The sequence below is a fragment of the Oncorhynchus tshawytscha genome, linkage group LG19, assembly GCF_018296145.1.
Source record: "Oncorhynchus tshawytscha isolate Ot180627B linkage group LG19, Otsh_v2.0, whole genome shotgun sequence".
In the NCBI taxonomy this organism is placed as follows: Eukaryota; Metazoa; Chordata; class Actinopteri; order Salmoniformes; family Salmonidae; genus Oncorhynchus; species Oncorhynchus tshawytscha.
The window spans coordinates 28,512,970-28,529,033 of NC_056447.1; the positions used below are offsets into that span (position 1 = coordinate 28,512,970).

Consider the following 16,064-nt stretch of genomic DNA (forward strand, 5'->3'; position numbering starts at 1 on the left):
CAATCACCTGACCTCAACCCAATTGAGATGGTTTGGGATGAGTTGGACTACAGAGTGAAGAAAAAGCAGCCAACAAGTGCTCAGCATATGTGGGAACTCCTTCAAGACTGTTGGAAAAGCATTCCAGGTGAAGCTGGTTGAGAGAATGCCAAGAATATGCAAATCTGTCATCAAGGGAAAGGGTGACAATTTTGAAGAATCTAAAATATATTTAGATTTGTTTAACACTTTTTTGGTTACTACATGATTCCATAAGTGTTATTTCATAGTTTTAATGTCTTCACTATTATTCTACAATGTAGAAATTTGTAAAAAGAAAGAAAAACTCTTGAATAAGTAGGTTTATCCAAACTTTTGACTGGTACTGTATATATCCAGTGTCCATTTTATACACATTTCCTTGATTAACTCAGAGTTATAACTGAACTGATCCGTTTTGTTTTTTTCAGGTGTGTAGGTTGGCGACGCCAATACACCACCAATCAAGATGGTGGCCCTTTCACTGAAGATCTGTGTCCGCCAGTGCAATGTGGTGAAGACCATGCAGTTTGAGCCCTGCACTCCTGTGTATGATGCCTGTAGGATCATCAGGGAGAGGGTTCCGGAAGCCCAGACTGGCCAAGGTGAGAGATTGGGGAAAGCTACTGTTAATGGGTAATGTCAAAACGTTTCACAAGCATAAAGATCACTTTCACTAAGAAAATTGAAATACAAAAACTACGCAATTACTCTTTATTTTACATCACTCTGTACTAAATACTCCAGTGTCATTGTAATGCAATTGTCAAACAAGGCATTAGAGTGCCTGATCTCCAGTTTTGTCTGGTCTGGTCTGGTCTGGTCTTGTTTGGTCTTGTTTGGTCTTGTCTGGTCTCGTCTTGTCTCGTCTGGTCTTGAGCTTTTTAAGCAGGAGATAAAAATCGATGTCACCCACAGCATTGCTTTCTGACTACAGACAGACAGAAAACAGTTTCAAAACAGTCGATGCGCTCTGTCTGAGGAAGCTGATTCAATCTGGGTTTGTGGTTGGTATTCTTCCCTGGGGGAGGTGTTAGTTAGGCAGGTTGGTTGGAGAGGCTCTCTGTGGGGTTAGCTAGGCATGCTGGAGAGGCTCTTTAAGCTGTGAGCTCTCATTAGGCTTTAGGACAGATTCATATCAGCTAGGCTAGAGGGTCTGATGGCAGACATAATTACTCTTCTTTCCCAACTGAATGTCATAACATGGATTATTCATGTGAATGTCAATGAGATCAGAAGAAGAGGCATCCTATGTATCATAAACAGTAACTACATGAGATGCAGTTAAATAGCATTGTCTTGTCAACATGTGTTCACTTAGTTGGCTTTTGCCGTTTAAACATTCAATCAAGCAATTGTACCCATGACTAAATGTTACCCTAACACGTTCTCTGCTATGTGTTTCAGCCTCTGATTACGGCCTGTTTCTCTCTGATGATGATCCCAGAAAAGGAATCTGGCTGGAGTCTGGGAGAACTCTGGATTACTACATGCTCCGGAACGGGGTAAAGCCCAATCATAGAACCCAGGGCAGAGTCCCATCAAACATTCAATCAAAGGACTGCATATCATTCCCCTCTTTCCTTGTTTCTAAGGATGTCTTGGAGTACAAAAAGAAACAGAGGCCCCAGAAGATCAAGATGCTGGATGGGGCAGTTAAAACTATCATGGTGGATGACTCTAAAACTGTGGGAGAGCTGCTTGTAACCATATGCAGTAGAATAGGTGGGTAACCTCTCTCTAACTGGAATCTACACAAGTCAAACCATCCACTAGCCTCTCAGAGTAGGAGTGCTGATGTTACAGGTCTCAGTTTTAGGACTGGTGCTGCAGACGATAGTTCCTGTAACACAGGATAAATGATGAAACAGGAGAATGTGGCTTCTCTTTCAAAGGTTCTCTCAATTATTTTATTCAACAGTCTCTCAAGCGCAAATGATCTTTTTCTGTCTTTTCAGTGTATTTCAATGTTTAAATTTTTTTTTTTAATGTGTATTTCATTTGTCTCCTAATCCCTGACATATTATTTCATAAACATATCAAAAAAATACATCAAGAATATTAAATTCCAATTCAATTCACATCCTAAAATTCTTTACATTTATCCCCCAAACACATTTACTCTTAACTTTTATTCACCTGTTTACAGTATGTTATAATTCTATAGTTGACTGTTGTCCACTATAGCCCTATATGAGACTAAAACATGAAAGCCTTTAAAGACTGGTATAACTCATTAGAAGTGACTGTATACCCATTCTCAAAATACAGTCACCCAGTGTCAGAAGGGCTAATAGAAAGACAAGGCTATTGCAAATGACATTAATGCTAATCATTGAAAAATGACTGACCATGCTAGCATAGTGCTAACCGACGCTAGCAACCAACTGACCGGAGCTGCCAAAAGCTATCTCGAACTAGCTAAAAGCTAACCGGAGCTAGCTCTAAGCTAGCAGCTTTTCTGACATTTACAGTACAAGTACAGTACAGTACAACTTCTTAAACAGCACAGTTACAACATTAAGTTGTCTGGAGTGTCTTTTTCAAAAAAAAAAAATTCTGGATCAAAGGAATGCACAGCCATGATTTCATTTTATACTCAACATGCGTTTTCTGTCTAGTACGAAGTTACACAATTACTATGTTGTTCAAACCCATTACATTAACTTCAACAGGCAAGTTACACTGAATACCACAATGTATTTTTGCACTTTACTGACCTGTAACACGGGATAAATTATGAAACAGGAGAACATAACTTCTCTTTCAAAGGTTTTCTCAATTATGAGAACACACAGGTGCAGGACCGCATACAGTCCCAGTGCGAAGTGAACACGTCTCACTGGCCAACATTAGTATAAATGCATTGCAATGGCAAAACCTTGGAGGACTGACATTTCAGTAAAAGCATTCTTCCCCAATACAGAGAATCAATACCTAAACACAAATGTGACCATACATTTTGCGTGCGTCACTCTGATCTAGGACCTGTCCATATAATCTTATTCATTAAGATCTAAAAGGCAAAACAGATCCTAGATAAACACTCCTACTCTGAGACCTTTTGTGGATACGGGCCCTGATCCTATTTATAGCTCACAGTTACTGGCTCCGCCATACATTATGGATGCAGATTCCCTAGCTTTTAGAACATGATATTTAGCTATGGTACTGGTATAGTCTAAGTTTTATATGGATATTTTTGATAGGGGAAAAAATGCTTTTTTACACCATGTTGAAATTATGAGTGGTAATTGTGAAGCCAAAGACTGTACTGTCCTCTCCTGTCATGTAGGTGTTCCCTTAGCCATATACTGTATTTCAATTACGCTGGGCTGCCTGTGCCCAAAATCAATTGGGTGAGGAGAAGAGAGATGTTTGGCAGATCTCTTCATTGGCTGGTGTTTGTTTATAGAGGGCTTTCTGCTTGGCTTCTCCTCTTCTGAGTTCCCACTTTAGTTTTCTGGCTGCTCTCCCGTTTGCCCCACTGGTACTTCTGATATGGCACAGCTCAAAGTGCTGGCTCTGTGCTCTAAACTGCTCCCTCTCTTCAGGAATCACCAACTACGAGGAGTACTCCCTGATCCAGGAGGCGGTGGAGGAGAAGAAGGAGGACGGTCATGGGACTGGCACCCTGAAGAAGGACAGGACTCTGCTCCGAGACGAGAGGAAGATGGAGAGGCTCAAAGCCAAGCTTCACACAGACGATGACTGTGAGTTTGAAAAGTACTTCCAAAAGAACACAATGTGTTTGTAGTCCAGTATTACATGCTTCTTTTAATGAAATTCAGATGGTAATTTCTGTCCTTTGGGGGTAAGATAACATTTGGAAAACATGATTGTATAAATCATCCTCAAACCGTCACAAAATCTATTGTTATTCTCAGCAGACTGTTATGCAAATTACTGCCCTCATGGTTTTAGACACAAAAAAACCAAAACATTTTGGCTACATGTCTTTATGACTGTTTTATTTCACTGTCAGCATGTCCAATCCCAGTAATAGAAGTGTGTGCTACTGTGTATTTTTCTCTGTTGGCAGTGAACTGGCTGGACCACAGCCGGACGTTCAGAGAGCAAGGGGTGGAGGAGAGCGAGATGCTGCTGCTCAGACGCAAGTTCTTCTACTCAGATCAGAATGTGGACTCACGAGACCCTGTCCAGCTCAACCTCCTCTATGTACAGGTCAGACCTCTCTCACTGTGCTCATTCCTGTCCAACATGTAGTAAACTGAGCTCTTCAATTCCTTTCTCCTCTACTTAACAGTTAATTAAATGGCTACACTGACTATTTGCATTGACCCACTTACTTGATTCTTATTTTTTGCACTGACTCTTGCACAGGTCTTGATGTACACTCACTGGACTCTAACCACACACTCATACATACTATCTATCTTAAAATAGATACAACTATACTAAATATATTCACGTCACCAAATAATTAATTAAAACACACTGTTTTGCAATGACGACGGTCTACAGTAGCCTCAACAGCACTCTCTAGGGTAGCACCATGGTGTAGCTGGAGGACCGCTTGTTTCCGTCCTCTGGGTACATTGACTTCAATACAAAACCTAAGAGGCTCGTTGTTCTCACCCCTTTCCATAGACTTACAAAGTAATTATGAAAACATCCGGAGGACGTCCTCCAACCTGTCAGAGCTCTTGCAGCATGAACTGACATGTTGTCCACCCAATCATAGCATCAGATAATTAATATAGTACTGAAAGCATAAGCTACAGCTAGCTAGCACTGCAGTGCATACAATGTGGTGAGTAGTTGATGCAAAGAGAGAGGAAGACAATAGTTTAACAGTTTTAAACAAATTAATTTCTTCAAAAATTAAGCAGCAATACAGAGAGCGCGAGCTATATTGTGTTGTATATTTTAATTTCACTTTTACTTACTTAGCTAGAAAATGCAGCTAGCTAGTTTAGCCTACTCAAACAGAGAGTGGTTATATTCTAGTTGGCTATGGCTATCCAACACTGAAACCCTTCCAAGTCAAGGTAAGTTTTTGGTTTTATTAATTTATTGCCACCCGCACCCTCCGGTGTAACTGCTAAACTGCTTACTGTACTCTGTACTGCATGATTGTAGCAGGTTTACTAGCGCGTTACTCAACATAGCTACTAGAACTACAATGTTAAAATGGTGACATCAATGTAGGCTGTGTGTAGCGGTTAGAGGTTATGATATGAATGTTTGGCTTGGGAAAGATTTTTTTTGCCTGGTCACAGACAGCTGATGTGTTGTGCACTGAACGCCACAAGAATAAGGCCATGCTCATCTTTTTTTTAATCATCCTCCCTCATCTTAAATGTCACCGACCACAACCGATGCATAGTCACTTTACGCCTACCTAAATGTACATATTACTAACCCGTACCCCTGCACATTGACTCTGCACCGGTACCCCTTGTGTATAGCCTCATTATTGTTATTTTATTGTGTTCATATTTTTTGTTAGAAAATGTGTCTTACTTTTTAAAAAACTCTACATTGTTGGTTAAAGGCTTGCAAGTAAGCATTTCATAGTAAGGTCTACATGTGACAAATACATTGTGATTTGATTTACTGTCCTCCCAGGCCTGGTCCTGTAGTCCTACAGTCAATAAAACAGACATCAGCTCAAATACAGTTGGATCTTCTGTCCAAGGCTATGGTGCTGGAACTCCTATAAAGCCTGGCTTGACGTTCTGTCCTACAGCCTTGCTGGTTCTGTTGGATCAGAGGCCAGCTGACTTATGCGGCCTTGCTGGTAGTCCAGTTCTCAGAGGATGAGCTGGGCCTGGTTTACAGTATATGGATCACAGACAGGTTAGCTTGCCGTGCCGGTGCTGCTGTGCTTGGGTCAGCATGGACTGTCTGGTTCTGCACTGCAGCGTTTTTGCACACTATAGCATTGTTGCACACCATAGCGTTGTTGTGCTCTACAGTGTGGATGGAGTCCGAGTGAGAGAGAGAGGGCTGCTGAGACAGGAGACCCCCGGGGGGATCAGCTGAGCCTGCATTACACAGGGCAGACTTTGCTCACTGCACGCCTCACTGCATCTGCATTAGCTTCCTCTGCCTTGAGTTGAAGAAGGGAGCTCCCCCCTAACACCTGAGCTCACAGAGGAGCATGCTATGCACAGTACCTTGAAGCTGTTCTGTGAAGGAAGTAGTACACAGCGTTGTACGAGATCTTCAGTTTCTTGGCAATTTCTCTCATGGAATAGCCTTCATTTCTCAGAGCAAGAATAGACTGACGAGTATCAGAAGAAAGTTTTTTGTTTCTGGCCATTTTGAGCCTGTAAACGAACCCACAAATGCTGATGCTCCAGACACTCAACTAGTCTAAAGGCCAGTTTTATCGCTTCTTTATTCAGAACAATAGTTTTCAGCTGTGCTAACATAATTGCAAAAGGGTTTTCTAATGATCAGTCAGCCTTGGATTAGCTAACACATCGTGCCATTGGAACACAGGAGTGATGGTTGCTGAAAATGGGCCTCTGTACGCCTATGTAGATATTCCATACAAAATCAGCTGTTTCCAGCTACAATACTCATTTACAACATTAATAATGTCTACACTGTATTTCAGATCAGTTTGATGTTATTTTAAAACTTCTTGTGACTCTCAAACCCGGATCCGGGAGCATAATCATCTTCTGACACTAATTAGCATAACGCAACGGACATAAATCTTCCTAGAAAATCTTCCTATTCATGAAAATCACAAATGAAATATATTGAGACACAGCTTAGCCTTTTGTTAATCACACTGTCATCTCAGATTTTCAAAATATGCTTTACAGCCAATGCTAGACAAGCATTTGTGTATCATAGCCTAGCATAGCATTATGCCCTGCTAGCAGCAGGCAGCATTTTCACAAAAATAAGAAAAGCAATCAAATTAAATAATTTACCTTTGAAGAACTTCGGATGTTTTCACTCAGGAGACTCCCAGTTACATAGCAAATGTTCCTTTTTTCCAAAAATATTATTTTTGTAGGCGAAATAGCTCTGTTTGTTCTTCACGTTTGGCTGAGAAATCGAACGGAAAATGCAGTCACTGCAACGCCAACCTTTTTTCCAAATTAGCTCCATAATATTGACAGAAACATGGCAAACGTTGTTTAGAATCAATCCTCAAGGTGTTTTTCACATATCTATTCGATAATATATCCACCGGGACAATTGGTTTCTCATTAGAAGCGATTGGAATAATGGCTACCGCTGTACTTTACGCAAGATTTTCTGCGGGAGCCATCATGTGACCACTTGCTCAATGTGGTCCCTTACGGCTATTCTTCAACATAAATGCGTAAAAAGACGTCACAATGCTGTAGACATCTTCGGGAATACGTAGAAAGCGTAAGCTCATTCGTAGCCCATTCACAGCCATATAAGGAGTCATTGGCATGCAGCGCTTTCAAAATATGGGGCACTTCCTGATTGGATTTTTATCTGGGTTTCGCCTGTAACATCAGTTCTGTTGCACTCACAGACAATATCTTTGCAGTTTTGGAAAAGTTAGAGTGTTTTCTATCCAAAGCTGTCAATTATATGCATAGTCAAGCAGCTTGTCGTGACAAAATATCCCGTTTAAAACGGGAACGTTTTTTATCCAAAAATGAAATACCGCTCCCAGAGTTCCAAGAGGTTTTAATGGACTTCTTTTTTTTCAAAAACAAGGACATTTCTAAGTGACACAACTTCTGAACGGTAGTGTACATGCACACCCAACAAGCACACACTCAGACACAGTACATACCTTGCAGAAGTATTCAGACCCCTTGGATTTTATCACATTTTGGTTAACAAAGTCTGATTTAAAATGTATTTAATTGTCACTTTTTGGTTTTACAATCCACACAAAATACTATGTGGAAGATTAGTATAATTTAAAAAAAAAATATTAGTTGAAAATAAATACCTAAAATATAGTTGTTGCATACGTTTTCAGCTCCCTGGCTCCCTGGATCCCCAAAATGTTCCATATGCACAATCTTCACTGAAAAATTTTCAAGCTTATTTCTCTCAAAAATTGTGCACAAATTTGTTTACATCCCTGTTAGTGAGCATTTCTCCTTTGCCAAAATAATCCATCTACCTGACAGGGTGGCATATAAAGAAGCTGATTAAATGGCATGATCATTACACAGGTGCACTTTGTGCTGGGGACAATAAAAGGCCACTCTAAAATGTGCAGTTTTGAAACACAACATAATGCCACAGATGTCTCAAGTTTTTAGGGAGCATGCAATTTCCATGCTGACTGAAGGACCAACAGAGCTGTTGCCGGATAATTGAATGTTAATTTCTCTAACATAAACCGCCTACAACGTTGTTTTAGAGAATTTGACAGTACGTCCAAACCGGTCTCATAACTGCAGACCGCGTGTAAATACTCCAGCCCAGGACCTCCACATCTGGTTTCTTCACCTGCGGGTTCATCTGAGACCAGCCACTTAGACAGCTGATGAAACTGTGAGTTTGCACAACCAAAGAATTTATGCACAAACTGTGTCTGGGAAGCTCATCTGCGTGCTCATCGTCCTCACTAGAGTCTTGAGACCTGACTGCAGTTCAGCATCGTAACCAACTTCAGTGGCAAATGCAAATGCCATTCTTCCATTGCCTGCATACTCACCAGACATGTCATTCATTGAGCATGTTTGGGATGCTCTGGATTGACATGTATGACAGCGCATTCCAGTTCCAGCCAATATCCAGCAACTTCGCACAGCCATTTGAAGAGTGGGACAATGTTCCACAGGGCACAATCAATAGCCTGATCAACTCTATGGGATGAAGATGTGTTGCGCTGCATGAGGCAAATAGTGGTCACACCAGATACTGACTGGTTTTCGGATCCACGCCCCTATTTTATTTTGTGACCAACAGATGCATATCTCTATTCCCAGTCATTTGAAATCCATAGATTAGGGCCTAATGAATTCATTTAAATTGACTGATTTCCTTATATTAACTGTAACTCAGTAAAATCTTTGAAAATGTTGCGTGTTGCGTTTATATTTTTGTTCAGTAAAAAAAAGAAGTTTCTTCCACTGACATTACATAGTATTGTTGACAAAATATGACAATTAAATCCATTTGAATCCCATTTTGTATTACAATAAAATGTGAAGAAATCCAAGAGGTCTGAATATTTTTTCAAGGCATTGTACATAAATACTATACTGTACATCAATAGTTAACTTCCTCCTTGTAATCCAAGCTGCCTCTGAGCTATAGTCCATAAATACATCTATAGTTAAGTCTCTCTTTCTCCCTATCCTCCCTTTCACCCTTTTATCTCTTCCTCTGGCCCCGACTCCCTTCTCTCATTCTCTGTTTTTGCCTCACGCCCCCTTAATCCCATAAAAATCCTGACAAAATCACACACACACCCACACCCGCTGACTCTGGCACACATTGCGGTGCTCCATCATTCACTCCCTTCCTTTACAAACAAGCCCATATCCTTTCTCACAAAAACACAATTATACCCTCTATCTATTCCTCCCTTTTCTCCTCTTCCAGCTTTCCCCCTGTCTTTTTTTCCATCCACTCAAGGCAAGCAGAGTCTCACACACATGGTGACAGAGTGAGAAGAGTAGCAGCATTCTTAGGCTGGAACACACCCCAGGCCACACATCCACTCTATGCAGTGCAGTGCTCTCCTCAGCCCCGTCTCCTGCACATGACTGTACTACACATATGCTTCATGTCAATGTCTATATTCTGGTACGGTGGAACAGTCCTCATTCACCATGCAGCCATTACCATAGGAATCTGAGTTAGTAGGTTAATATAGTGAGTGTGTAGATTATGTTATCATCCCTGGCATTCCTTAGGGAGAGCCTCCTAGTGATGAGCTCCAATGTTTATTAATGATATGTAGCTTCCATGAGCTCATCCTCCCACCCCTCCACGCAGCGGGGGTCTCTGCCAGATACAGCCCCAGCCTTAATACTCAGACACTCCTCTCCTGACACACATCTCTACTCCACTACTACAGAAATGCACTATTGAGCCCAATGGGGGGGTTCTAAACCTAATATGCCTTGTGTTTTGCTGTGAAACAACTATTCTCGTTATCTTGGTATACCTATTGATTGATTGGCTGGTTAGTCAGGTGATTTACAGTGGTATTCTTTAAACAATTTTACATCTGTCAGCGTTTGTTTTTGGCTGTAGTATTCTGCCCAGGCTAATGGTTGAACTTTTTAGGTTACAGTATAGTGGGCTGATTGACATCAGTGTTACAGCCCCAGGCTGAGTTAGGACATCTGGGCTGTTATGAAGCTCCTCCTCCAGTACAGTACAACCCTGCTTCTTCTAAAGGGGCTCACAACTGGTTGTCCTAGAATGGCCGTGTACTGGAGGGCAGATGGCCCCACTCATACTGATCAGCACCACTCTAAAGAGGTGTTTGTTGAAGATTGTCTAAATCTCAGACTAGATAGTGCTGTTTAGCTTGCAGTTGATGTAATGAGACATTAACATGAGCTGGGCTGAGTCTGTGCCGTCTGAGGCTAAAAGCACAGAGGGAGGCTTTCTCACTGTCAGTCAGGCATCTCAGCATTAGAAGCAATTAATCTTGCAAGGGAGGGAGAGAGGGAATATATATACAGGCCCCTTGAGGAAACACAAGGTACTGTATGTCAGCTAATTTTAAAGATGTGCTGGGTTCCTCTCCACACAAAATCAGTGTCACCCACAATTACCTGAACGGTTTTAGAAAGTGTAGAGTAGGCCAAATTTTCAGGTAATGCTTTAATGGATGGATGAGACATTGAAATATAACAGATGTCTGAGATGATTGGTGACATGGTACATTCCAAGTAGGTCTAGATTGAAGTGTATTGAAAATATAATTATTGTTGTGGCCAAACGGGCCAGGTTGCTACAGTACATGGCTGCTATCAGGCATACTTGAGGCCTGGGTAGTCTTAATGTAGACCTTTTTTACATCCTGTTTATTATTTTACATACACTTCCTGCATATTGTACTAATAAAAAATTACTCAAGTTGCTCTTTAACAGTTTATTAATGGAACATCGTGGATCAGTTTGCAATGTTGATGCAATATTCTGAGAAATTGCAATATACAGTAACTTGCGAAAGTATTCGCCCCCTTTGAACTTTGCGACCTTTTGCCACATTTCAGGCTTCAAACATAAAGATATAAAACTGTATTTTTTTGTGAAGAATCAACAACAAGTGGGACACAATCATGAAGTGGAACGACATTTACTGGATATTTCAAACTTTTTTAACAAATCAAAAACTGAAAAATTGGGCGTGCAAAATTATTCAGCCCCCTTAAGTTAATACTTTGTAGTGCCACCTTTTGCTGCGATTACAGCTGTAAGTCGCTTGGGGTATGTCTCTATCAGTTTTGCACATCGAGAGACTGAAATTTTTTCCCATTCCTCCTTGTAAAACAGCTCGAGCTCAGTGAGGTTGGATGGAGAGCATTTGTGAACAGCAATTTTCAGTTCTTTCCACAGATTCTCGATTGGATTCAGGTCTGGACTTTGACTTGGCCATTCTAACACCTGGATATGTTTATTTTTGAACCATTCCATTGTAGATTTTGCTTTATGTTTTGGATCATTGTCTTGTTGGAAGACAAATCTCCGTCCCAGTCTCAGGTCTTTTGCAGACTCCATCAGGTTTTCTTCCAGAATGGTCCTGTATTTGGCTCCATCCATCTTCCCATCAATTTTAACCATCTTCCCTGTCCCCGCTGAAGAAAAGCAGGCCCAAACCATGATGCTGCCACCACCATGTTTGACAGTGGGGATGGTGTGTTCAGGGTGATGGGCTGTGTTGCTTTTACGCCAAACATAACGTTTTGCATTGTTGCCAAAAAGTTCAATTTTGGTTTCATCTGACCAGAGCACCTTCTTCCACATGTTTGGTGTGTCTCCCAGGTGGCTTGTGGCAAACTTTAAATGACCCTTTTTATGGATATCTTTAAGAAATGGCTTTCTTCTTGCCACTCTTCCATAAAGGCCAGATTTGTGCAATATACGACTGATTGTTGTCCTATGGACAGAGTCTCCCACCTCAGCTGTAGATCTCTGCAGTTCATCCAGAGTGATCATGGGCCTCTTGGCTGCATCTCTGATCAGTCTTCTCCTTGTATGAGCTGAAAGTTTACAGGGACGGCCAGGTCTTGGTAGATTTGCAGTGGTCTGATACTCCTTCCATTTCAATATTATCGCTTGCACAGTGCTCCTTGGGATGTTTAAGGCTTGGGAAATCTTTTTGTATCCAAATCCGGCTTTAAACTTCTTCACAACAGTATCTCGGACCTGCCTGGTGTGTTCCTTGTTCTTCACGATGCTCTCTGCGCTTTTAACGGACCTCTGAGACTATCACAGTGCAGGTGCATTTATACGGAGACTTGATTACACACAGGTGGATTGTATTTATCATCATTAGTCATTTAGGTCAACATTGGATCATTCAGAGATCCTCACTGAACTTCTGGAGAGAGTTTGCTGCACTGAAAGTAAAGGGGCTGAATAATTTTGCACGCCCAATTTTTCAGTTATTGATTTGTTAAAAAAGAAATGAAATATCCAATAAATGTCGTTCCACTTCATGATTGTGTCCCACTTGTTGTTGATTCTTCACAAAAAAATACAGTTTTATATCTTTATGTTTGAAGCCTGAAATGTGGCAAAAGGTCGCAAAGTTCAAGGGGGCCGAATACTTTCGCAAGGCACTGTATATTGACATATTTGTGATAATACTGTACATCACCATTGACTGTGATGATGAATGATTGAGGCTGTTAGATTTGATATGTTAGCCAATGTCTTGGATTGCTATATAAACTAATCTTGTTTGGTTCCCCTGAGTCCATTAATCTCAGCAAAGTGTTTGTGTGATGTCCCTGCTCTTGGGTTACATGTATTCACTTAGCAGGCATTCTTCTCTGAAGCAACTTTCAAACCAGAAACTGCAGCATTACTCTCTAGTTTGAACTCAGTATAAAGTCTAACTTTCTCTCTTCTGTCTCTCTTCCTCTCCTCTAGGCCAGAGATGACATACTGAATGGCTCCCACCCTGTTTCATTTGATAAAGCCTGTGAGTTCGCTGGAATTCAGGCCCAGATCCAATTTGGCCTCCACGTTGAACACAAACACAAGACTGGATTCCTAGAGTAAGCCCTTTTATTAGATGGCATTATCAACAATAACACTATTGTATCCAACACTACCATTCAATACATTTCAATCTTATTTAGACACAATACTAGCATCGTAGTTTAGGAGAAATCCTTATTTTTGTCATACCTATTTGAGTGCAGTACTTAACGGCATACGAGGATGATAACACTTGTGAATGTAGGTACTGAGGCAAGAATGACCTTGTGTGAAAACATGTTTTGGAAAGGGAATGTCTGTACATGATGAGTGTAAACTTGTAAAATTTGATTTATCTCCATAGCCTTAAGGAGTTTCTACCCAAAGAGTACATCAAGCAGAGAGGTTCAGAGAAGAAAATATTTGTGGTATGTTCAGTATTATGCAATATGTTGTGGACATATGGATTAAAAGCAGTGCAATTCCCAAATACTCTACTGTTTTAAACTCTGAAAGGTTCATATTGCTGTATCTATTTCCCTCTGATCGTCAGGATCACAAAACCTGTGGAGAAATGACAGAGATTGAGTCCAAAGTAAATTATGTGAAACTAGCGAGGTCCCTTCCGACATATGGGGTCTCCTTCTTCCTGGTGAAGGTAAGATACAAGGAGAGAGGCTTGTGTTCTCCAACAGACAGTAAAATGTTATGATTTACTGTGTAAATACAGTTTACTGCAAGGTTAGGTTTGTGTGAGTGTGTGAGAGAGTGGAAAATCACAGCCAAAAACATAGAAGCACATTTTGGGAGTTTATTGCAACCTTCCATTTGATATGTGTCACTCATAAACCAGCTCAGTGCTCCCAGAACAAGCATTCCCTAACTGTAAGGCTCTTAGATATGATCCAAGTTTATTGGTTGCGTTCACAGTTTAGCAGGTGTTATAGCGGGTGCAGCAAAATGCTTACGTTTTAGCTGCTAACAATGCAGTAAAATGTCAAACAATTAAAATGTAAGGGATTTTTTTTCTCTAAACATACAAGAAATCAAGGAACTTTGAATAAAAGATATAGAAGGAATTCAACCTATCTGGTGGTGGTGAGACTACAGCCAATAAAAGCTCTATGACATTAGTTCAACCTGTGGTGCTGTGAGTCCCAGATCAGCAGATGTTTAAAAAACCTCACCAACTTATGTTGTATGAAATACAAGCTCACTGATTTAAGATACTCTCTCTAACTTGGCAAACCACTTCAGATTCCAAAATCTGACTTCCTGAGTTGAATACACTGTGAACAACTACTTGAACAAGCTAAGACAATGAACAACTGGAATAGTTCTCTATACATAGCTACCATGATAATCAAGATAATGTTATCTGCCCTTGTATGAAAATCATTGAGTCCGTACAAGCTGCTCTAAAGCTGTTACCTTGTTCCGTTATTGGAGCTCTACTTTTTGACCCTGAAATAAAAACAATAGCCTGGAGAAGTGAAAAGGTAGTTTCCTCCTAACCATTCATTTTGTGTAGTGTGCAGCTTTGCTGGAGTGGAGCCAAGAGTATGCTCATGATCTGAAGTGAGGCATAATGGATTGTGTGTGGGCAGAGAAGAGGATGGCACTAGAGCCAGTCAGAATCAGTCTGCTGCTGGAAGCTCAATCCTGACACACTGACAGCCAGGCTGAGGCTCCCCTAGCAACAGAGGCCTTGCCTGGGGATGGAGGGACTGGGGATGGCCTGATCAGCAGAACAGCAGGGAGGCCCGGTTAAACAAGCCTGAACTCTGCAGGGTCAAACCCCATCCGCCCTCCTCCTCCTCCACTGGGGCTCCTGACTCAGGACAGACAAACAGAACAGTGCATGTGTGCTATCTATGGCAGGCAGCTGTGCTCTGCTGCTGTTTTAATTTCTCAGAATAAAGAGATGCCCCCAGTTTTTCATCTGTGCAGGCTTTTAACACCTGTGAAAATATTATCTTATGTCTTGTCTGTTTAGGAAAAGATGAAAAGCAAGAATAAGCTGGTCCCACGGTTACTGGGGATAACCAAAGAGTCGGTGATGCGGGTGGAAGAGAAGACTAAAGACGTGGTTCAGGAATGGCCCCTAACCACGGTGAAGAGATGGGCTGCTTCTCCAAAGAGCTTCACCCTGGTATGACCTGGTGTCAGTCCACTCCAATCCAACATTCACAGGAACACATTCTACACCCTTAACGCTTGCACAGATCGCACCTAATGTGGATTTAGCATTCGTCTGGTGAACGATCCGCGCACTGTGTTTTAGGGACCACCTGCTGTAGAGGTCTGACTGCCGACATTTTTCACGTGATTCTCCATGGAAAATTGGTGCGCACTCGGTTTGCAATTTATGTTCAGAGGTGCTAAGTACTCTCGGCCAGCAAACGCTAGTGGTGTGTCTGAGCCCTTAATTTACCTCTTCTGTCCCTACATCTCATTATAGCAACAGAAATACACTATATACAGTGGGGCAAAAAAGTATTTAGTCAGCCACCAATTGTGCAAGTTCTCCCACTTAAAATGATGAGAGAGGCCTGTAATTTTCATCATAGGTACACTCAACTATGACAGACAAAATGAGAAAAACAAATCCAGAAAATCACATTGTAGGATTTTTAATGAATTTATTAGCAAATTATGGTGAAAAATAAGTATTTGGTCACCTACAAACAAGCAAGATTTCTGATTCTCACAGACCTGTAACTTCTTCTTTAAGAGGCTCCTCTGTCCTCCACTCGTTACCTGTATTAATGGCACCTGTTTGAACTTGTTATCAGTATAAAAGACACTTGTCCACAACCTCAAACAGTCACACTCCAAACTCCACTATGGCCAAGACCAAAGAGCTGTCAAAGGACACCAGAAACAAAATTGTAGACCTGCACCAGGCTGGGAAGACTGAATCTGCAATAGGTAAGCAGCTTGGTCTG

The 16,064-nt window shown here is 41.2% G+C and overlaps 1 protein-coding gene across 1 annotated transcript in view; it reads left to right on the forward strand.

Moving 5' to 3' along the window:
- tln2b (talin 2b) overlaps positions 1–16,064 on the forward strand; it is a 143,244-nt gene that overhangs the window by 67,461 nt on the left and 59,719 nt on the right. The window contains exons 3-11 of the mRNA XM_024379468.2: positions 450–623; positions 1,426–1,523; positions 1,614–1,743; positions 3,573–3,731; positions 4,061–4,203; positions 13,066–13,193; positions 13,481–13,544; positions 13,670–13,774; positions 15,113–15,268. Of these exons, the coding sequence (XP_024235236.1) occupies positions 488–623; positions 1,426–1,523; positions 1,614–1,743; positions 3,573–3,731; positions 4,061–4,203; positions 13,066–13,193; positions 13,481–13,544; positions 13,670–13,774; positions 15,113–15,268 (1,119 nt within the window). The 5' untranslated portion in view covers positions 450–487. The remainder of the gene's footprint in view (positions 1–449; positions 624–1,425; positions 1,524–1,613; positions 1,744–3,572; positions 3,732–4,060; positions 4,204–13,065; positions 13,194–13,480; positions 13,545–13,669; positions 13,775–15,112; positions 15,269–16,064) is intronic.